The following is a 23,685-nucleotide window of genomic DNA, read 5'->3' on the forward strand; positions in this document are numbered from 1 at the left end:
ACGGAAGCCAACACCACGCTCTAGTCATTGGAAAGAAGCACACATTGCTGAAACATTTAAAACCCTGACAGCTGAAGGAGGAGAGAGAGAATCAAACAGGAGCAGGCAGCTCCCGTCAGGTGGAGTGAAGGTCTGGCGTGAGCTCTCTTGCAGGCAAGATCAGACGATGAACAGGAAGTCAGAGAAGTGCTGTTAGAACGAAGAGGACTGTGGGAACCATTGTTCCGGTATGCCGAAGAAACTGTGGTCAGGAAACATGAGGCCTGAGATAGCGCAAGGCTGTCTGAGGACACCAACCTATCAAGCAGCAGAGCAGGAGCGAGGTGCTCCAGTCATACGGTGAGCAGCTGCAGTAGCCAAGCAGAGCGAAGGATGCCTAAGTGACCACAGCATGCCCAACGGGAGGAGGTGGGACGCTAGGGCACTTAAAAAGGCAGAAACCATGCAGCCTGGGAAGCCATAAAGGAGTTGATTGAGAAAGTAAGAAACCTTTCATGAGTGAAAAGTAAACCACAAACTAACCGAGGGTTGTGGACCCAATACATGGGCTGTACGAGTCTGGAACACACACATAAAGTGGTCTGCATAAGCAAGTCCTGGCAGGAGAGTATACCAGGCAAAGAGCAGTATTTGAAGAAGAATCCCAAAGAAGATTGATGCCCTTTGGATTTGAGCAAAGGGAAAAGCCTCAAGACGACCCATGTCCTTAGGATTTTTTTTATTGCATTTAATGTGGAAAATAACCTGGCAGGAGAGTATACCAGGTTTCTTGCGAGTTTGGCACCAGCACTCAAGTTGTGTTTTTTTTTATTTGTTTTTTAAAGAAGAATCCCAAGTAATATCCGTGCCTTTAGGATTTAAGTAATACTGAATGTCATAAAATGTCTTGGGAAGAGAGTCATTTCTCCTGGAGTGGATTGTGATGCAAAGAGGAGAAAGATATCCTTTTGGGCTACGAAGAAGTTGTTTATTTGAACTTTTCTTTTGCTGTGAAGGAACCTGGGGAAGGGAGTCATTCCCTGCAACTCTGAACATTATGTACTTTTGTTGGAGCTATACTTTTTTGTTGAACTTGAACATTTTGCACGCCTTCATTTATTCATTCATTTTGTTATTTGTATAGCACCTTTCACCATAATTATGGTCCCAACGCGCTGTTGGTTAAACACCCTTGGAGGGACCGGAGTCCAAATTTGGGAGAAGTTGGGAGGTACTATTATGCGTGTGTGCATTTCAGCCATTAAAGTTATGCGAGGGTGGCGAAGATCCCTGCTAGTCACCCATGTCTGAATGGTGTGTGGATAGGCGCAGCAGAGGTAGACTAGGAACTAAACAGGGGTGGGTTGTGCTCAAGGAGCTAGAGAATTATGTGAGAAGCTAGTTTGAATTTTCGTCGTTTAAGGTTGCTTCTCCATTCTAATGGCAGAGCTGTTGTGAAGTAGTGTGTGTTCTATGTGAATGCAGGATGTGTGGAATGAGCCTGTGCCTTCCGCTAAGGTGCGGTGTCCGAGGAGAGAAAATAGGTTAGCTGTACAAACAACATCTACATCCTGGGTTCCATCTATGTAGAAAGAGCAGTGCTACGTTTCAATACAAAATATAGCTAAAAGCACAGATGGGCTGAAATGTAAAATATGGCTACCCTACAAACTTAGGCTAAATGCAAAAATATGGCTACCACCTTGAAGATCAAAGGCCTATCCGTCACCCCTTCGAGTTTGTTCCTAGAATAGGAGGTCTAGGATAGGACTTCGGACACAGGACATTTTTGCCTTGGACATACTGACACAGGACATACCCTTTGTTTTGGTTGAGGTAAGGAAATCCCTCCTAGAGTCGGGACAGTGAGGTTTTTCCCAACCCTTTTATTATTTAAATAAAGGTTTATAGCAACCACTAGGAGTCCTCTGTGTCCGTGTCTCATTCTTGTTTCTTCAGGGCGGAGAAAAAGATATTCAATGCGCTACAGGAGTTGAAGAAGCTAATACAGAGAAAAACAACAGACTATGTAAGGATTGCATATTGATCAGATCTCTGGAAAGAAGAGAACAGAAGTGCAAAATCAACACTCCCAAGAGAAGGAAGCCATTTCCTGACTTTACTTGATTCAAATTGTGGTATGCTAAGTTAGGTTAAATTTCGACAGCGGACCGATTCTTTTTGGACATTTATTCATGACTCACCGACACTGTGGTAAAGTAGGTAGGGAACACCCCACAGTGATAGGGAAAGATAAGTCTGCTTTCTATTCTTTAATAGACGCATGGCAAAAATGTCCTCCAAATCCAGCCGCCTTCCGACTCTCCACAGATCCTATTCCCGATATGCTGGCACCCGCAGGCCCATTTTACCTTTGAGAGCAGGCTTATCTAACTGCAGCAGATGAACAGGGCACTGAGTGGAAGGCCTATAAATATTCATACGCTCAGCTGCGTCCCCGCGCAGCAGTTTTGCACAACACCAGATGCATGTTTCTGCCATGGGGTATAGCAGAAACTCAAGCCAATAAAGCAGATTAATTAATCTGAATACCTCCTGGAGGTAAAATGCACTGATCAGAGGTCTCCAAATTTACCACCAATTACTACTTCCTGGAAGCCCTTCAATTGTGTGAATTATCCTCGCGTGGTATTGCCACCTCAAGTTAAGAAAAAACATGTGTACAACTTATGTTTGACATACAAAAAAATCAAAAGAAAATCTGTACCTTTGACAATCCATATTGGGGAACAAAAACCTTGTAAATCGAATCTAAAGAGACATCTTAACGTGTTATTTTGATTGGCACTTGCAAAACAATACAGTTGAATAACCCAACTATAAATATGTATTCACAGATTCATGAGAAACAAAGTACATCATTGCGTTAATGTCAGGTTGTAGAAGGTATATCCTACCATGTCCAACCGAATTCCTCCAAACATTTAAAGTGTGTTCTGTGTTTGCAAGGAGCTTTCTTACCATATTAATGGGCTCCACCACCCTATACATTGCCCATTTGTTGTTTTCATTGACCCTGCTTCCCTCTCCACAAACAACTCACCTGTTCGGCTTTCTGATGGAACACTGCTGACATGGCGAGGATCGTGCTTCGTTCATCCAGAGCAGCGGCAAAGCTCTTCCACTCCTGATCCAGCTGGGTGGAGATTTGCTTGATCTGTTGAGAAGCATAGTGGCCAGCCTCCGAGAGCCTGGACGCCACCGACATAATTCGATTGATGTTGACGTATGCATTCTGTGGAGAGAGGGAGAAGGCAAATGTCAAGACCCGCCATCGGAACAGAAAACCACCCGGTTTCACAATAAAAAGTTTGAAGAAACTTTCATTATGGAGAAACCTTGCATGCAAATGTACCACTGGTATGGGTGTTGGTAGATGGTAAAGATGTTTGAATACATATCGGCCTTATTTAACTCCTTTTGAACATTTCTGGAATTGTAATTTGCTGCAATAGTGCCTGCACCTTAGTTGCGATTGTTTGCCTCTACTGGCAATATAATAAAAAGCATCCCAGATGACCCTGTGGGTGGAGATGTGAGTGAGGATCACCTGGGTGGAGGGACCTTGGGGATTGGGGAGAGGATGTCTACATCTGAGACATGGTATCCCCCTTTTCCTGATGCTAACCAACTGCACCCTCCCCTTGCCTTTATAGGCTATTGCCAATCCCAGTCTATCATGTATCCCCAGTCACATCACTATAGTACTGGGACGAGGAAGAGGATGAGGTGACTAGGAACAGTACACACTAACATGTCATTTTATCACTCTGGTACTGCGATGAGGAAGAGGCCTGTGAAACACCTGTTTACTAGTCAGGAAAGTCCCACTAATTGGGGTCAGGCAAATGACTTGCCCCTGCAGCCAGTTGACAGGCTACAAGTGTATACAAGAAGAAAGAAGTCACAAGGAAGTGGAGGAATCCAGGTGGGAGAGAGAACCCAGGTTGCCAGAGTCCAGCTCGGAGAACCCAGCTAGCATGAGATGGCGTCCTGTGTGGAGAAAGAAGACTGCTTGGTGTAAAGGATGCTGAGCATTGCAGGAAGAGCAGAGAGATGATGCAGCATGACCGGGTTGCGAGCGAGGCAGGAGTCCTGCAAAATCTGTGGCTGCGTGTCCACCGCTGGAGCTGGGGGACACTGAAGGACTCCAGGGAGCTGTGCCAAGCAGCAGGAAGATTTGGACAAGGCGAGCAGGGCTTGGCGAGGCTCCCGACGAGGTGGAAGGAAGCGAGCGAACGCAGAGGAGAGAACCAAAAGGCACCCAGGTAAGTTGTCGGATACCGGTGAGGGAGGAAAAGTCACACCGGTGCACTCTAGGAGCATGGGTTCGGGCATACGGAGGTGCAGATCAGAGATAAGCTAATGTTTATTGGGTCAAGAGACAAATTAGAGTGCAATTTTGAATACCGAACTAAAGAAAAGTTAAGTGAAATACATGAAAAACATTGTACTAATGAAATTGAAGTGAAACACAATTTTGATAATTGTGAAGTCCAATCCAAGAGGTCAATGGATAATATGAGAGTATGAATCAAAGGAAAGCCAGTGATAAGAGCTTTTGAAATCAAGTGAAAAGCAAAAGAGATAAAGCACTATTGTGAAGTGTGAAAGCAAGTTGGGGACAAGGAAAGCATTCGCCGGAGTGAATGGTGTTAAAGTTACGTTGTGGCAGAGTCAAGAAAACTGCCAAAGAGGCTGCAAGCGGGCAATTGATGCAGATTCAAGGAGGGGGTCTTGGTCTGCCAGGAAGTCTAATGAGAACAAGTAACTGTAACAGAGTGCCAAGGGATTTTGGTTGTGTGATCTGTAGTGGGTGGACCGTGTGGTCCAACAACTGCGCTTAGACCGAGTAACCCCTGCTTGGAGTGCAAAGTTGGTCTGGAAAACGTACTGAAAGCCAAGAGAACTACTATAATTTTGAAGCTGAAAGTGTTGAACTTGGGGAAGTGAGCTCCAAGGCCTTGCTTTGGAACTGTGTTGAACCTTTGCAAGGGAACCCCAAGACCCTTGTAGAGACTGTTACCCTTGGGGAAAGGAACCCTGAGGTCTCTTTTTGTGGAATTGCTTTGAACTTGAAGCCAAGGAGCTTGAAAAGGCTCCAAACTTTGTTTTGAACACGATATCTGTGGTTTCTAACAACCCTACACATTATGTCTCTTTAGATGTGAGGGCAAGCATAGGCTTTGGACACAGGAAGACGTAAGTGGAACTCAAGGAAACGGACGCTAATTAGTTTATTTAGGTCGGGAAATCCCACCTTAGTATAGGGCACGTTAGGCCTTCCACCATCCTGACATTTAAGTTAATACAAGTATTTTATTTTAACTTTGAATCTGTTGTCGGTGTCTTGCTTCATGATGCCTTCCCAGTAGCGAAATTACTATTGTTCTTTGCAGGAGTAAAGGAATGAGTAGCGACTATAGCTCCTACTCAGCTGCATACTACTACTAAACCAATAGTGTTCACAATCAAACGTGAAACAGACAGAACCTTAATGGCATACCTTCCTTCTCCTCTAAGGTAGTGCAGGCAGAGGACAAGCTATACTCGACAGTAGGGATGTGAGCTGGCACAGAAGGAATCCAACCAGTAGTACTTGGGTACCAAAATAATAAATGTCCATCCAACATTCTATAAACATACAAAAGTAATTAAAGTAGAAGTATAGACAACTAATATGCCCCTGTAAGAGATAATACAAAGAATGCAGACTTTGGAATAAATGGACATGTGTAAAGAATAACAGTTTCTTCAGAAAATACTGAAGTTCAAGGGGTCAGCTTAGAAAGTTAAGAATTGAGGATCTTAAATGTCACTAGGAACCTTTGAACTAAGTAAGGAGGGCATAACCACTATCAGTATCTTTATCCTTGCTTTGCAGGCCTTTTGGTTTTGAACCAGGGGTAATTCCTTTGTTCGTTTGTTGCTGGGAGATCCTGCCCAGGGTCTACAGTGGCAATGCAAAGCGAGGAAAGTCTTAGGGATCACTTCCAGGGTTCTGTGACCACCAGTGGGCAGGTTCCTGTGGACCAGTGGTCTCCGCTGTAGTAGGATTTACTCAGTCAGAATATCATCCCAAATATTCCTCAGGGATAGTTAAGGGGAAAGGTTTGGTCTTTTCTTGGAGGTCTCCTGGGAGGATGCCCCACCCACCCTCTTGCCCCTTTGTAGGCAACAGGTCACTGCAGACGGGACTATTCCAAGCATTCTGTAAATTCCCAATCCATGCTGGTTCAACAAGAATGCTTTTCCTTCTAATGCAGGAAGCGGGGAGGGGCACAGGACGTTTGGGAGCAATAAGAAATCTCAAGATGGTGCAACCCTGCTCCCTCTGTAAAGTCCTCTCCTGGGCTACTCTAACCCCTTCCGCTGACTGCCAACATGAAAGTGTCCAGTAATCGGCACACTGGAGGGAGAAATCCATTGTAGTGCCAGGGCCACCTTCCAAGCACTGGCCCAGCTAAACCCCAGGGAGATTGTGTTGCTCCGTGGAGAAGGTGGCAAGCCTTTTCAGGAGATCAAAAGGAGGGTCAGCTGGGCTGTACCCAAATGGTTCTTGCAGATGAAACTCAGTCCAGGCAAATAAATACACATAAGGCCCTGTCAGGAAGGATCACTGTCCACCAGGTTTACAGCAAAAGGCCAAATAATGCTGGCCTTTATAACTGGCACACTACATGGCAGCAGCAGGGTCGGACAGTTCCAGCGGAGATGCACGTGTGCACCTCTCTGTTTTCAGCAGTGTGTTATATAATACACAGGGAGACTGCTTAGCAGATCTGACTTTCATGGCAGAATCCTAACATTTAGAAAAATCTTGGAAAGTCCTTCTACCAATTGGAAATCTATCATAGGGTAGGATCTTCTAATGTGATCATTTAGGGTGCAAAGTAATGCTTGTTGTTGGGAGGATTTTATTAAATAAGCCTTTTACTAATAGTGAGCAAAAATCACCATCAATAAAAAGCTTCACATTTAAGTCCCCCCTGTCTTATTGGTGACTATACCAGACGTCCGATTCCAGTATTTGGGCATTTGCAATAGGATAGCATCTGGGACTTACCAGGCATACTTCAGTATTATTGGGGTGTACGAGGCGGATGACATCACCTGCAAATGTGGAGTTATGCCTTAGCATTTGGTGATTTGGATATACCAGCAATAGAATGGCATGATTGTGTGAAACTGGGCACAGGGTCTTCTCACATAATTAACCACTACATCCAGGCATGCCCAACAGCACAGTGAAGAATCGTTAATGATTATACCCAAGGATAAAGTTCAGATCATTGGAAATTTCATACAATTGTGGCACGCACTCCCTCAACTCCACCGGCGACTACCCTAGTAAGGCTAGCGGTGGGGACTTTCTCCGTCATATCCTCCCTTTGTATCATACAACTATCATTCAGCACATAATTAACTCGTGGCTCCAACACCACCGCTGGCTGTGGATCCGAGCATACCAGATCCCAGGCGTTCTCATGAGGGAATAGGTATGAATATCTAGTTTAAAGAACCCCACAACTCATAGGAACACTTGAGCACATCTCCGGCCCATCACACATTCATAACTCGATTAGAAATAATATCAAAAAGGCATTGCCCTAATAAGTGCCACCATAAACTGAGGTCTCCAATAAGGGCAGTTCTCTATACTTGTAAAGGTCATTTGTATTTCTGGTCTGAACACATACACCTATGCACACATCTGAGCGAACACAATCACTTACCCATATGTCATCTCTTCCCTTTGTTGTGACCTAGGTCCATCTGTTTTGTTCTCAGACTTTCTCTCTCATTGCCCCATCTCACTCATCCCCGGGGCCTTCCCCCCTCCCCATTTCATTTTCATCCCACAGACCTCGGTTTTGTTTAAACCATGGATGGGTCACAGTTCGCCTCCATGCAGCCAAGGTTCAGCACTTTAAGAGTACTATGGTGGTGATGCATGAAAGCCATTTTAAATATGATAGGGGCTTCACTTAACATAGGAGGCTAAACATATTGGCTTTGCTCGTGCTTGTTTTATTTAGCATCAATACTACATGAAAGGAAACAATTCATAATTTATAGACGCCCGCCATAATTGGAACGGCGCCAATCAGGCTTCCAAAACAAGGCACCCAAAATTGGTCTTCTGGTATTCTTGGCTGCCGTTCTCTCCTTCGTGGACAACCACAGGTTACATGGTTCCTCACTGCTGCCCCTCCAAGTCCTAACATCAGAGAGCTTCCCCTGCATATGGCCCTCTCTCTCTCAATCCCCTGAACTTGCACGTTCTGAACACTCAAAAGGCAAGTAAGTTTGTTTTACCCCTCCCCATTGTCTCTTCTTTGTTGTATTTAATTAACATTGTTGTAATGACTGTCTATCATCGCCTGTCACCTCCCTGTTGCCCTGTGGGCACTCTGAAACAGTATTTGCTTCCTGTACAAGTGCCTAACCAGTGAAAAATAAAGAAATAAATAAATCAACTTGTCAGTTACATACACGGCAGATTGAAAATGGGCGCTCCGTTTGGCTTCAGATTTCCTGATTGATCCAGCATTACCTGAAGTCAACAGAAATGACGTTTGACTTTATATTGAAGATAAACCATTATAAGCAGATATTGTTGTTGGTATAGGGAGTTCCTCGTGGGAATAGGAGTTCTTGCCCTTACACGCACCACCTTTGTAGAATCACTCCGAGTGAGATCCCACTTGCCCAGCTTGCCCAAACCTTTAGGGAGGGTTTTGAGGAGCAGGCTCGCCTCCCTGGCCTCACAGGGGGGAGACCCCCCCCCCAGGTGGAAAAGGGATACATACCTTCAATTCGTCACCAAGACCAGATGATCATGAACCTTTGCTCACCCACAAACTGTTGTGGTTTGTGAAGATAGCAAGAGTGTAAGTCGCAGCCCACGCTCCTTGCCATTAATGCACACCTAGAACTAACGTGGGTGACGGGGGACCCCAATCCCCACCATCCAAGTGGGTGCTATGGGGAAATACATACTTAGATGTATGGGGAGTGCCACTTGCAGTCCCAGCTAAGCACGGGAACTGGAGGACTTGCAGGCAATGCATGCGGGACACAGAATGCAACAGCCTGGGTCCCGCCTGTTTATTGTTGTGGGGCCGTTGTTTTCATGCATGTTGAAGCAGGGGAGCCGATTTATGAATTTCCGGGGGGGGGGGGGAGAAGCCCAAATACAGGAAGTGACATCACTAGCAGTTATATGACCGCAAATTTGCATGTAGTCGCCAACTTGGTGCAACGGAGCGCAACGGGCGGCGGGTGTTGGCGCGCGCGCGCAGTGCAGAACAGTGGAATCATTGGCCAGCATGCACTGCATATACTTAAGTCAAGAAAGAAGGAGATTTAAGCCTTCGAGTTGCATTCCAGTAAGACATCACTACCCCTACTCCACCGCTCTATAATCGTCCAGCAACACAACTAGGATGGGAGAATGAAATGCTTGCTAAACAGAAGGTACAGCTGCAGGGTGGAGTACCACCACCACCAACAAAAAGAAAAGTTCCCAATTCAAGGGAAACGAGAAGTAAAGACATTTCCCAATTAAAAACTACCAAGCAAGACGTGTGTGGTGCAATAGTTCAGTAAATCATCAACAATTCAAACTTACAATAGTGCTGCTGTAGATTGGCCAGCCACAAGTGAAATTTGCTAAGATGTTACCTCTGGGTAACCAGATAGAGTTAGGGATGTAGCTTAATCTTAAACCTTTCAGTGGACACATCAGATGTGCTGCTGAAGTATAATGCAATCCTGGCTGAAGTATAATGCAATCCTGGTTGAAGTATAATGCAATCAAGTGTGGTTTCAGACTTGGGGGGGGAAGAGTTAACTGCTTTTAACATTGCAGTTTACCAGAAATTCTGGTAAAGTAGTGTACAATGTTAAAAAGCAGTTACCCAGGCTCACCCTGCACCCAGGTGATTTTTGGGACTGATGGAAGCACTCGCGTCTAAATGTTGTAGCCATGGTTGTCTCCATGTTTTAAAAACTCCCACTTTCCAGGTTTTCAACATTCATTTGAAACACCCCTTATTCAAAAAATGAAGGAGTCAGTAAAAAAGCCAATGCTGAAAAGCCTATTTCGCACAAGTAGTAAGACCCAAAGGGTAAGAGCGACTGTATAGCAGACCATGCAAATGTAGGATACTCCAGGATTAGCTTCAGTCAAAATTTACCCACTGCAATGTTCCTAAATTCAGATTGCAGAGTAGTGTCCGACTGAACCTCAATCAGCTCTTCCTGGGCATCAAATGGATGATGCACCACCTCCTCTGCCAGAAAAGTCTGCATCACCCAGTTATTAATGCCAGCATTTACTTCAGGGAAGTATTCATCAAAGCTGAACCTTAATGTTGCTAGGTGGCTTGCCCAGCTCCAACTGTTCTTTTGCAAAGGTCTAGCTTCCTCTTGAAGGCAAATACTTTTTTATTCATTCTTTCCTCTGTGTTCCCATGTCCACAGGAATGCCCCCAGAGGTGGGATTGGGAGTTTCTGGGGTGGTGAGTTCTTCTGGTCTTAGTTTCCTTTATAAAATACACAAATCACATAGTATGTCAACCAGACAATGTATCATTGTGTACAGCTTAAAGGGGGCCACCTGACCCAAAGCAGCACACTAGGATGTATTTTGGAACAATCAACATTGTAAACACACCTCTATTTTAGATTGTAAAGAGTGCTTGTGCTGCAATTACAAGCACCCAGTTAATAAAGTCCAGACTTAAAACACTTGATCAGCATTCAGTGAGTAAAATAACCTTATAAAAATAAAATGCAGCTTTGCATAAAATTACAGAGAATTTTGGGATTATGGGGGTAATACTGCTGAAATCCACCATGGAGTCATATGGACTCCCATTAATGGGGTCTAACACTGCCTACCACCACTTGTAAACTGGCAGTAATACCGCCAGACCAAGTGGCAGTAATGGTAGTACAGTTTGGTGGTATATCGGCAGATTTACAGGCCACACAGAGACATCACCTCTCTCCATGTTGTCTTTTATTGTAAAGTGCATTACCAGGTTTCAGACCTGTAAAATACCCCTGTCTCCTCAGACCCCTACCATTCCATCCTACATAAACTTGATGCCCCCAGGCTGTTCTTCTAGTCTACTTTTATTCTACCCATGTAGATCCAGGAACGTCATACTCCTGTTACTTTCATGGATTATTTTACTTCCTGTTCCTTAAAGCCAGGGGTCTTAAACATGTGGCTCTCCAGATGTTTTGGACTACAACTCCTATGATCCATCACCATTGACTATGCTGGCTGGGGCTGATGAGCATTGTAGTCCAACACATCTGCAGAGCTAAAGGTTGCAGAACCTGGCGTCCAAGCAGAGGCCTGAACTCCATACTGCCACAAGCACCTTATCATTTGTCTCTGGCTCTGAAATAGAGACTTTATGCTGGCCCTTTACCCACAAACACTGGTTGTTAATATTATACCTTGGAGCTGCACGCATCAATAGCACTAGTGCAAGAAACAGACGTTCAGGACGGGGGGTAAAAAGACTTCTGTGGGTCGTATGCAGCCTATGAGTTCACAGGGATTGGTTGACCAGGGAATAGCATACGAGGCATAGAGTTGGGACAGGATGGCAGGTTAGCTGCTGGCAACCTTTCAGGTGGCAACCGTAAACCCATCAAGAGGGAGCGGAGATGTGCAGTGCGTCTTTGCCCCCCCCCCCTATTCTCCGATTTGTCAGCGCTACATTTTCAAAGCCTCTCTCTGAATGGAGCATGAGTGCATTCATCTCTCAGTTGACTCACAGAGTTATTGTTCTGTCTGCATCTTTCATTTGTTATAAAACAGCACCCAAGGTTGGTGGCTCTCAGGGGGTAGGGAGCCTGGGACGCTCCAAGGACAATGAACGGGCAGCCAGGGGGTTTTAGCAATGCACTACTTTTGTAAACAAAATGAACCCCCAAAAAATCTTTTTTTTGGTGACTGCACCAGTAAATCATCAAGAATCGATGACTGGGAGAGAGGCTGCAGGAGAGCGATTCCCCATAATTAGTATGGTACAGTAGCACAGATAGGAGAAAGAGGTTGGTTGGCTCTCGACTTACATCTACCTGTTCAGTAGCACACCTGGGAGTGGGTAGTTGAAGTGGCTTTGGGGTCCCCGTTTCTCGATGATAGCATACTCTTGCGGGCATACTTTTTTAATGAACATTTAATTGCAACTGCATGTGTATACCAAGTGCTTAATTTGTAAAACAGTAGGTGCCTGTGCCCAAATATGTTCTATCACTTCTGTGACACTTGGGCAGTTCCACACCACTGCTGCCACCCACGGTTGGACTGGGACAAGAAATAGGCCCGGTCACCCAAAAAAAAGTGGCCCACCCCTCGCCTCGCGACACTTGACCTCTGATGATATCACCGCAAGTGATGTAATTTGATCCCACAGCAAAGTGACATCCCGGGAAGCGATGAAACACAACCTTTCACCCCTTGACAAAATAGGAAGTGGCATCAAATAGCATTGTTCCTAAGTAAACTACACTACGAAAAATATGGTTATGATTTCACTAAGGTGATATACATTTCATACAAGAATGGATCACCATATGTATCATTAATATCTGTGTGTATAGATCCATATTGTCAAAATACTGTGACTCCAAACAGACGTCCAAGGCCACATGATAATATGGTATTATATAGCACTTACGCTTAAGCTCTTGTTTATAGAACAAATATGCATACAATATCACCCAACCTGTGTTGGTACTCATATCGGCCCAAGAAGGATGAAAGGTTTTTGAAGAATAAAAAATGAAAAAATAAACTTGAAAAAAATGAATGTTTCCAATTTTTTTTTTTTAAACCGGCCCAAGCATGGCCTGAAACCGGTCCTTACTCCCCAGGGACGATTTCAGCCTGGGGGAGTAAGGGCCAATCCGACCCTGCTGCCACCACCCATAGTGCGACAGAGGCCGAGCCTTTGTGGGGCCTCAAGCTCCATTAGGAGCCTATTCATGAAGACAAAAAAAAAGCACACACATTCTTTTGCCGTGATGACCATCATCAAGGCAAAAGAAGGTGTGGGCTTTTTCTTTTGTCTTCATAAATAGGCTCCTAATGGAGCCTGAGACCTCACAAAGGCCCGGCCCCTGTGGCACTAAGCATGTGTGGCAGGGACCATGGGTCGGGCTGCTGCTTGTAATGAAGCAACCCCGACCCTTTGGTCATTTATCCTCTTTTTTTTTTTTCAAACTGTGGATGCGCGCCCCCGTGGGCATGAGGCTGCGGCCCACCAGAGGGGTGCGCCCCACAGTTTGAATACCGCTGCGCCTAAGCCCTCCCCTCCAGGACCATACACCAATATGAGTCCTAGGGGGGGGGGGCTTAATCGCACATTTTCGCGATTATACCCGGCCGGAGAGAAGTGATGCAGTATCTATGGAAAGGGCCATCGATGCTGTATCACTTCTCTCTGGCGGGGGGGGGGGTGAGGGAGGGGTGGGGGGGAAACAGCCCCGACTTGATTTTGCCGGAGGGGGCTCGGGCCCCGGAGCCCCCCGTACTCGGCGCCCCTGTGTTGAAGTGCATTCAAGTCCCAAGTGCCAGGCAATCGCAGTACTAGCATGCCTTATTCCCTTCCAGGCATGTACTGGCATATCTAGGAATAATGGTCTCCATTGACCAACCAAAAACCTCAAATTGACCTCACAAGATGATTGATTTTATATATACATATGTGGGTTTCACTACAAACTCGAGCTTGCAGCATTTTTAGAAACCGTGATTGATAACCAAACAAACATTCAGCTAAAAAAAAAGCCAACAAAACATAGGGCACACTTGGGAGATCAGAGGTCAGATTGCTTAAATCCTAAGGGGTTACAGTTTAATAACTAGGAACCCCCAAATGTCTCCCAGGCTCACAAAGTCAGGTAATATCCAGCTGATTTTCTACTCGTTTTATGGACCTCAGAATGGGGAAATGCTAAGTTGATGCATCTAGATCCGGAGCCAACATCAGACAGGTTTCTGCCGCAGCCACTTAAACTCGCTGAGCTATCCTTCCAGCAGCAGCTTCGAGAAGATGCAGGCATTTATCACCCAAGAATTTGGCCCAGAATGGTCATTTCCCTGGAAATGCTCTGTGCAGCTCCCCCTGCAGTCCTTTGAAGCGTGCATGTAAACCACCAAATGCATGGCCCAATTCATTAAAAAACATGTCAATTAACCACTCATGACTGACATCTATGAAGCACATTTAAGTGATCAAATCAGGCAGAAGCGATCCCACGTGTCACCAAGGATTCAGATGTTCCCAGTAACGAGACTAGCGACTCTAAAGAAGTTGCATTTATTGTAAAATCATTATCAAAAGTATTCACCCCCCCCCCCCAAAGTATATAATTGTTTGCACAAGGAATAGGACTAAGACCGTGCAACATTGCACCACTGCAAAGTTTTTGTAAAGAGGAGCCAGGCTTTGATACCAGATGCCTGTGACAGAACCGACTGCGGCATTGCCTGGATCTTGGCGCCCAGTGAGTCTCCTTGCGGGCGCGCTCCCTCGAGTCCCCAAGTCTAATTACAAATTCAGTTAAGATGCAAACTGCGTGGGCAGTAGCAGCTCTTGCCGCTCGCACTCTACAAGGAAACATTCCTACCGTAGATTTTCATTACAAATTGAATATTCTGTGATCTATGATAATAATGCTATTTAACTACATCTTTTGCGCAAACTACATAACATTGTAAATCAAGAAGGATGTTTTAATGGGCCTTGGAGGAATATTAGAATTCCATTATAAACAAACAGCTCGTCTAAGAAGTGAGAGCAGGCCATGTAACTTGTAGCAAAGCGGGCCATGGCTTTACTTCGGAGCTGCAGGACTCCACCCTCCCTCCACCCCCCCACCCCCTTCAGTCCTACATTGGTTGCATATAATCATGAGGTCAGACAATACAGTGTGGGAGAAAACTGCTGATTTTAATTCGTCGAAATATTGTTTTTGCTGATTCATTACAGACTTTGAATTTGCCTCATTGAAGAAACATTTGTTACATTTCTTTTAGTCTCCCTCCTTCCGAAAAAGAATCCTTTTCGTTCAACCACTTCCCTCTCAGCACCCTAGGACTTAGGCCGCCCTCCCCTCTGTAGGACGCCGCTCAGCCCTAAGAACATACTTCCACGCAACCGTGTGTGAGGAAGGAAGCGACCCCTTTTGGAATTGCAGGATCCAAATAGCCCTCCATCCTTCGCGCTAGTCTGCACGATTTTCAACAACTCTGTGCTTTGACTGGATAAGGCTCTCTTTGTGCAGCAGCTTAACACTTTACCCATTCACGAGTCTAGGTCGGGGCAGAGTTGCTAGTTATTTATCATGTTTTCCCGTTTATCTGGTGTATGCTTCATTTAGTCTTAGTACTATTTGTTCAGCTCAGATCTCTGGTTCTTTGGGGCTCTTGTTTATCAATCAGGGTGAAGGATGCGATGACTGGTCTCCTAAACTTCATATAGAACAGTCATTGGCCTGTGGCACTGTCGGGTTACCCCGATCTGATGCTATTGCTGTGTGTAATTCTTCCAGCACATTTAACTTGCTTGCTTTTGCTTCTTGGAGAATCTCCTTGTGTACCTTTTGCCACTCTCCACCAGTCCATTCCAATGCGGATGGTACAGGGCTGGCATGTAGTGTTTGATACCAGTTTGTTGCAGGAATGCTTTCATTCCGTTGAGTTAAATGGCACTCCCTTGTACATTGCAACACAGGCAGGTTTTCCTTCCCTCTTGAATACATCTCTGAGAACCTTGAAATGGGCCTTGCCGGTGTGTCATGTAGAAATTCATTTATCCCCGGCCCCCTTTGTACTTGTACCCAAGGCAAGCAGTCAGCGTGGCCAGGTACCATAAATAAATAAATAAACAAAAAAAAAATCACTGAAAGCATACTGTATATGCACGATGTTAAGATGCTAAGAAAAGCCATGCAAAGAGCGCCATAATGTAACTGAACTCCTGTATTGTTTAATGGTAGTCTCGTTATCCAGAGAGTCCGTGTCTTGTTACTTCTTGGGCCTAGGATGTTGACAAGCGGTTTGTGGTCATTCTATAGTATGAAATTCCTGCTCCATAAGTATCATCTGAAGCGTGTTATTGCCCATATATGAACTAGCATTTCTCGCTCCGTGACAGAGTAGTGTTTCTCAGCCTGTGTGTGATCTCTGTAGATGCCAATGCTACCACGTGTTCGAGATTGCTGGTAGCCATTTAGCTCCTGCATCTAGCTTAGGAGAGCCTGGTTAGCTTAAAAACCAATAGATACCAGCAGCTATTTCTTACTCCCCAGGCGCACAGGTGCCATACACACGTGATACCTACTCTGTGGGATGGAGACATGGGGCGTTGGCTAGATCAGTTTCATTGTTGTAGAACACACGCATGTATTGTTCCATCCAGGTATTATTCTTGCCTTTCTTGAGTAGTGCGCTCAGACATTCGGTTTTAATTGAGAAGCTACTGACACATTTGCTGTAGTCGGTCATGCCCACGAAGGAATACAATTATTCGGCCAGTCTGTCTCCTGGTGCTTCCTGAATTCTTTTGACCAAGCTTTGGCTGGGCCCTAGTCTTGCTGTTGATATGGGTCACGTTTCGAATGCAAGAATTGACACTTTCTTCCACCAGGGACAATCCATTTTTCTCTAGTCTAGTGAGAACACGGATCTGCTCTTCATTGGCTCCAAACACGAGTAGGTTATCCTAGAATTACGCGACTGTCACAGAGGGGACTGGTGTGAGGTCGCAAACTACATTAAGTGCTTATTTAGGCATGGCGTGGTTAGACGGAATCCTTTTTAAAAGACTTACATTTCGAGGACTTATTTTGATTGCCCTATTGTTAACTTTTTTCTTTAATGTTAGGGGTGACCCCCCAACCTGCAGCCACCCCAAACCTCTAGGTAATTTGAGAGAGTGGTTTGCTCCGGCTATTTTCTGCAGTTTCTGGCTCTGATTTCACTGTAGTTTTCTGGGTATGGCATAGTGTTTCAGTTTAATTTAGTGCATGTGCCCCTTTAGGGTTCTGAAGGGGGTGTTTGAAAACCAAGCAGTGTTTCTTGAGCATGCCGCCCGGTCTTCGTGGGTGACTGACATCGCCTGTTCTTTGGTGCTGGGCTCTAGTTTGATGTCCAGTTTCCCTTGGTGCAGCGGCAGCCATTCTTTTGACTTGACACCTAGCCAACATCAGTCTTCAGACGTCGGTGCGCTCTTTACGTAGACTAGCAATTGTAGCTTCACTCCTATGTGCACTGGGTTTGCGGTGTGTCTTGGTGCGTGATTTTTTTTTGTTTTTTGCTGCACTTCCATCTGGAACTTTTGTTTGGGAATGGTTGAGAGATCTAAGCCAGTCGATCATCATTTCAAGTTCTTTTCCATCCTTTTCTATGGAGTGCATGGGTTTGGCGAATTTCCTCTCGTTTGCGGGTCTTTTACATTCAGCTCTTGCCGAGGCAATGATTAGTTGGTCTTCTGTTTGGCTGCTGGTTTTCTTCTTTCCACCTTCATGTTCTGCGTCTTTACACCCGGGAGACACGTTTTGCCTGCAGCTAGGAATCCTCCACTGCCTGTGTCGGGTGTAGCATCCACAGCACTTTGTACCTCCGTTCTCAGGCGTGGCAGAGGATTTTTCCTCCTGCATTAATTTCTCCTTTCTCCTTTCTGAGGGGCTTCCTCCTCACGTTGTTTTTCATGCACTCTGTTTCTGCTCGTCTTCTCTGGTGTCTTTTTCTATGCTCTGTGTAATTGTCATGACCTCATCCAGAGTGGGATTTTTTGGTTTGTAGCAGCTCTTCTTGGCTTTGCCCCCTGCAGCACGTGACTAGTAGTAAGCAGGTCCCTTATCAATGTATCTGAAGTCATCCTGAACTGACAGGGACTTACTGTCGTTCCCGCAGCGCTGTCACAATGTCATCCAGTCTCACCTGGGCTCAGTCAGGGATTGTAAATTGCAGTCAATGACTGTGGGCGGGTTCCTTTCAAGTCAAAACGCTTGGTCGATCAATTGAAGGAGTCTTCGTATTAGTCTTCTATTTCTACAGTCATCATGCTTTACTTCCAGCAGGTCTCTTAAAACTCGTTGGCCCTCATTACGACCCTGGCGGAAAGGGGTTTACGCCGGCGTAAAGCATGGCGTACCTTTCCGCCTGACTACGAGTTCCCGTAGCGCCATGGTGATTTTTACGCCTGCTTTTTGCAGGCGGAAAAATCCATGGCGCTACGGGACTTGTTGTTAATTACGCCACCGTAATTTACGGTGGCGTAATTAACGCCTTCCCCACTCCCATTATACCCTATGGGGCAAAAATGGGAATGGGGAAGGGTAAATGGGGATTGGGGACTTACCGCCCCGCCAAGGTCGGAATGGGGCGGTAAGTCCGCCAACCACCATGGCGGAGTTGGCAGCTTAGCGCCATGGACCATGGTGCAAATTGCACCATGGTTCTCCGCCAGGGTCGTAATGAGGGCCGTTGTCCTCCTCTGTCTCTCCAGAGTGGCGATCAGAGGGGCTGCTCTGCAGGTGTGTGCACGGAAATTAAGGTGATGCTACCATGAGAAAACCCTGTGCTCTTATTTTGTCTTGCATGCATATGGCACTGTCCACCAGTGACCCGCTCTCTAACGAAGGCCAAGATCTAAAAGAAAGAGTTGGTGGGCTAGCTCAGTCCAAGATGCCACTTCATGAAGCTTGGACCAGGTCGCTCCTGGATTAGCTGACCAGTCCAGTCTGGAGTGGCCACCTGTCCTGGTGGTATAGTGCTCATTGGGGTTGTGCAACCGGTCGCTTCAGAGTGCATGGACAGTGCAGGTTGCCTTCTGCCTGACCCTGGCAAATGGCCACAGTTCCCCCTCAGGTCCAGACACTGTATTTTCACTTGGCGCTCCTGTCTCCTTCCTTTAACTGTTAACAACACGACCCGGCCTAACCATTTTAACATGTATACCAAAAGCGTAGTGGGCATGACCCTTCGAAGCAGAGACCGCTAACACACCTGTTACAGAATCATATAAAGGCACCGCTTCCTTTTCCCACCGCACTTTTCCCCTTCCCCCTCCCCTGCACTTGCGCAATCTCAACGTCAGCTGGCCTAGTAGGATTGCTGTCCGTCTTGCCTCCGTTTCCCCTCCCTTGCCTCGCCACGCCTTGAAACACTTGTGTAAAGGCGCATTATAAATGTCTTATCATATCACCATTTATGCCCTTTTGACCCTTTCTTTCCCATGAAAGAGCAACTTGGATTATACTAGCTTGATAGACCCTGCCCTCAGGCCCTACTGGGTGTTATGGGCCCGTACAATGCCCTTGTGCACTCGTCAGGGCACATATTGCCCGATGCAGCCCTTGGGTCCAGGTCTATAAAGGTTTATTAGTACCCTGGGCGGGTGCAGCAGTCAATCGGTTTGCTCAAACTTGGGTTGATCCCAGCCCACATTTTGAGCAACCTCTGTGCTGCTCGGCCTACACTCCATCTTTTCTTGCTCCAGCACCCCCCCAGTCTTCCTCCTACGGCATAGATCTGACCCCCACATCTCCCACCCCCACCACATTTACCTGACACACATTCAACATGCCACTCTCCCTCGTTGCACCATTCGGAAAATGGCTTCCAGGGAAATGGATAAAGAATTACAAGTAGTTCCCTTTTCCTTGGTAGCCATCTTCTTTGTCGTTTTTTTACACTTGTGGAAAGTTACAATAACATTTTTTTAAAAAAAATCCACAAGCGTGCAAGAGCCTGGCCCTGGGTTTCATAAAGCAGCAATACCCGGTTCCAAGGGCTAGTCCATGTGGTAACGACATGCAGTTAAAACATACTCGTTAAACAGCCCATACAAAATACTGGGCCATGGTGTTCAATATCGACATAAAAAGCAAGTTGTAAGGCACAAACGTGTATTTAATAGAGCATTTTTGCCACATTGTTTATTGACTGGATGGCGCGAGAACCAGGGTGCAAGAGAGACAGGTAGCTAGAAAGAGGAGGTGTCTATGAGGCTGCAAGAAAGCCATGCTGTCATTACTTGCAAATTTTGTATGTGGTCTCTGCTATCAATTTAATAGAAAGAGCCCCTGGTGTCCCCGGCTTGAAGAACAGAATTAGATTTTCTCTACGTTTTGTTTTTAATATGCTTCCCCATTTTATAGTATCAACTTTATTGATCATTATCAGTTGTAAAGGATTAAATGGTCACCTTCTATATTCTCCAATCCCCCCCAGGCACTTGCACTCCCCACTCACAAAAACTCCTCACTCACCAATTCTCCATCACAATTTGCACTTCCAAACTTCTCACTCCGCTAGTCCGATATATACGCTCCTGCTCTGTCACAATGTCAATGCACAAGTCCTACTCCCCGGACACTGCCACACTCCCAACCATGCTCTCGGCTCACACCTTACATTCCCCAGTTCCTCCTGCACTCTACAGTCCTTCGTTCTTTAGTGCTCCTTCTGCATCTTTTCCCCCAGTCTATCGCGCTCTTCTCCCATTCGTTCAGCCCATTTGTAGCCCACACTCTTTCCGGCTCACCACTCAACTTTCTGGGCCACCGCCCCCCTTTTGCCCATCACTCCCCCCCACTGCCCTCTCAGCTCTCTGGCCCACTGATCCCTCCCTCTATCCTTCTTCCCCCTTATATTGTGACCATCTTTCCTTTTAAGACAGTTTATTAAAAACGTAGGTTTTAGTAAAAACAGACGATTTCGCAGGTTTTAAAAAAAAGCAGATTTGGCAGTATTTTTAAAGATCAGAAAATCGCTATGAGCGGGGCATCTGGTTAAAGGCCCTTGCTGTGCTCTGGCCCATTAACTCTGACCTCAGGCCGATACTAGCAAGTACAGCCCTTGGAACTGGGTGGGTTAGTTGGTTTCTTTTGGGCTCTGTGTGTGGGGTGGTTTTATTGTTGGTTCTTCGTTCCGTATAGTGCCTGGTTTGCTTTTGTCGCATATTATGGTATGTAGAGGTGGGGGGTCTAGGCTTGTCTCAGTGGATTCAACAGCCAGGTTTTCAGTCGTTTCCTGAATTGTAGACAGTCTTCCATCGTTCTTATTTCCTTACGTATCGAGTTCCATAGTTTGGTTACATGTACTTTATACTTTCAAGCGCAACACAGGTTATAATCGCTTTCCAGACCCACCCTCATGTCGTACCAGAACCTATGAGCCAATAAACTCTGTTAATTGCCCTTGCTGTGCTTGGGCCTTTAACTTCGTCTTCGGGATCCAACTCCAAGTAGGGCCCTTGAACCGGATCCATTAAGCTAAACTAGAAAAATTGAATAATGGCAGTTGCAGTGCAGGCGGTGCAGTTGCCGAGAACAATAATGGCTTGTAAAGGTTTTCTGTCCCAACATTTCAAGGTTTTTCCTTCGGGGTTCTTTGTTTTAAGGAAAACATCCTATTCTCATTGGATGAAATGTTCTAATAGCAATCTCCTTGGGCCATTACCAGGGTGAAATCCTGCTTTGCTCTAATTAAAGGCCCTCAGAAACACAGAAAGAGAGCCATTACTGTAACGAGGAATTATTGTTTAAACTTAACAGCGACCGTCAAAACCCAATTGTCATTTTTGATCAGGAAACTGCACTTCTACTTGACCAGAAACTCACATCTTCACTCTTCTTATGAAGAACAGAATTCAGCTCCTGTCACTATTCATTGTGATCAAGAGTCCATGCAAATATCTGGGCATTAAAAAGGGACATCTGGAGATTTCTATGTGGCATAAGGAGGTCTTATTTCCATCAACAATAACATCCAGTTGCTCAAGTCTGAAAGGTGACGGGAAAATCCACAAGAGTTCAAATAGCCTGGAACCACAGAATGTTATTTATTGCCTGGAATCAAAAACGCTTCTTTGCAAGGAAAAACACACTCCCCATTTGCTCCTCGGAGAATGAGCCTCACATCTGGAATGTGTTCCAGACTGCTGAGCATGCCCCTGAGGAGGGCATGTTTCTGCTCCAAATTACACCCATAAGACATCTTAAGAAGCTCCCCTGCCATCATCACCGGAGCAACAGAAAAAGCAAATGCCAGGACAGCAGCAACAGACAGTGACTCCCCTTCTAGTTCTACAGAAAAAGGAAACATGAGAAACAAGACAAGCCCCGCATGATTATCACCAAACCAAGTCATGGTGAGACAGAAGGGCACATATGGCCTGCATGAGCAGTCTGTACTGTGGGGTTCAACCCCTCGTTCCAGGGCCTGGAACGGGGGATAACGGCCATTAGCACCCCGGGATGCCAAAGCGGTAGCCTGGGGTGCTAAAAAACAAAGGATTTTACGTCCTACAATGGGAAACGCACAGCATCCCATTGTAGGATGGAAAATACATTTCGAAGATGGCCGCCATGGAAAGGGAAGGCTGGGCTCCATATGGAGTGAATGCATATTATACGCCTGCCAACACGGGAAGTACTCCAGCCATAGGTGATTACCGCAAGGCTGAGGCGGTCACATTAGACAAAAGGCCTGCATATGTGGTATGTAATGTAAACAGAACTTAGTGTATCTCATATAGGATGGACCCTCTTCTGTCGGCACCAACTGGGTCGCTGGAGGCAGTCTGCATGTCTGCCAAACCGGAATGATAATTGTGTTCAATGCATACTCTGCCTCCTGCATGTCAGAGGTGGGAGAGGAGGAAAGGAGGCATAAGTAGGGCAGTGGCATAAGGAAGAACCAATGCCAAGTTATGTGGGTTTCCATCATGTGACAAAAACATGTGACAAGTTCTACAGTGGGGAGGTAAAGGTGTTTCCATAATAATTCTGCAGCTCTAATCTGCAGTTATGAATAGTGAGTGTGGTGGGTCAGAAGGAGGACACTGACAGCGTGATGACATTTCTAATGAGTGTTTTATTAAATAAGAAAAAGGCACATCTTTCCCTATTCCAATGTGGCTGTTCCCTACCTATGTAAATAACTATGGTGCTAGTCGGTCATCAGGAAATGTCCTAAGTAATAAGTCTGCTGTCCAAAAACGAAGTCTAACTGACCCTACCACTATTCCAACAAACTAAGGTCAGGAGAATGCTTCCCTTTTCCCGATTGTCTCTTTGAGCAATGGTTCTCCTTTTGCTTCGGAGTTCTTGCTAGTAGGATATTCTTAAATAGTCTCTTGTCATGCTCTGTATGAGTTCTTGTAATTCCTTCACCTGGTCTTTGGGATTTTCCTTCTCTTTATGGGTTGTTCTCCAGGATCCCCTATTTACACTTTGCTTTATTCTTTGTTTCAGGCTAAGAGGTCTTGGAGATTTCTGTAACAGACTTTATTATGCTGTCTTGGCATTTAAAGTCCCCCTTTACTTGCTAGGGTTTGTTTTGTAGATCTTTTCTCTTATAGCCGTCTCTGGACTTTACATCATAGACTGCTCTTTCTGATATGTCCCAATCTCAGTTTCTCAAACTTGTGGATACTTTCCCTCCTTGCCACGGTGTTGGTCGCCTGATATTAATCATCTCTTTTTCAGGTTCAATTGTGATTCGGTTTCTCACATTATTAAAGTTCAACTTCATCAACTTTACACTCAATACTTCATCAATTTCACTGGGACGCGTTTCTCCTGTTGAATGATTCCCCGGTGTCCTCCCAGTCCTTGAGTTCTCTCCGTTACCTATGG

At 45.6% G+C, this 23,685-nt stretch overlaps 1 protein-coding gene across 6 annotated transcripts in view; it reads right to left on the reverse strand.

Annotated features, from left to right (window-relative positions):
* KALRN (kalirin RhoGEF kinase) overlaps window positions 1-23,685 on the reverse strand; it is a 1,827,638-nt gene that overhangs the window by 1,107,492 nt on the left and 696,461 nt on the right. For all 6 annotated transcript variants that reach the window (XM_069616662.1, XM_069616664.1, XM_069616661.1 and 3 more), the window contains exon 7: window positions 3,044-3,235. In XM_069616662.1, coding sequence (XP_069472763.1) covers window positions 3,044-3,235 — 192 coding nt within the window. The remainder of the gene's footprint in view (window positions 1-3,043; window positions 3,236-23,685) is intronic.

The sequence above is a fragment of the Ambystoma mexicanum genome, chromosome 9 (assembly GCF_040938575.1).
Source record: "Ambystoma mexicanum isolate Mex_15411 chromosome 9, UKY_AmexF1_1, whole genome shotgun sequence".
In the NCBI taxonomy this organism is placed as follows: domain Eukaryota; kingdom Metazoa; phylum Chordata; class Amphibia; order Caudata; family Ambystomatidae; genus Ambystoma; species Ambystoma mexicanum.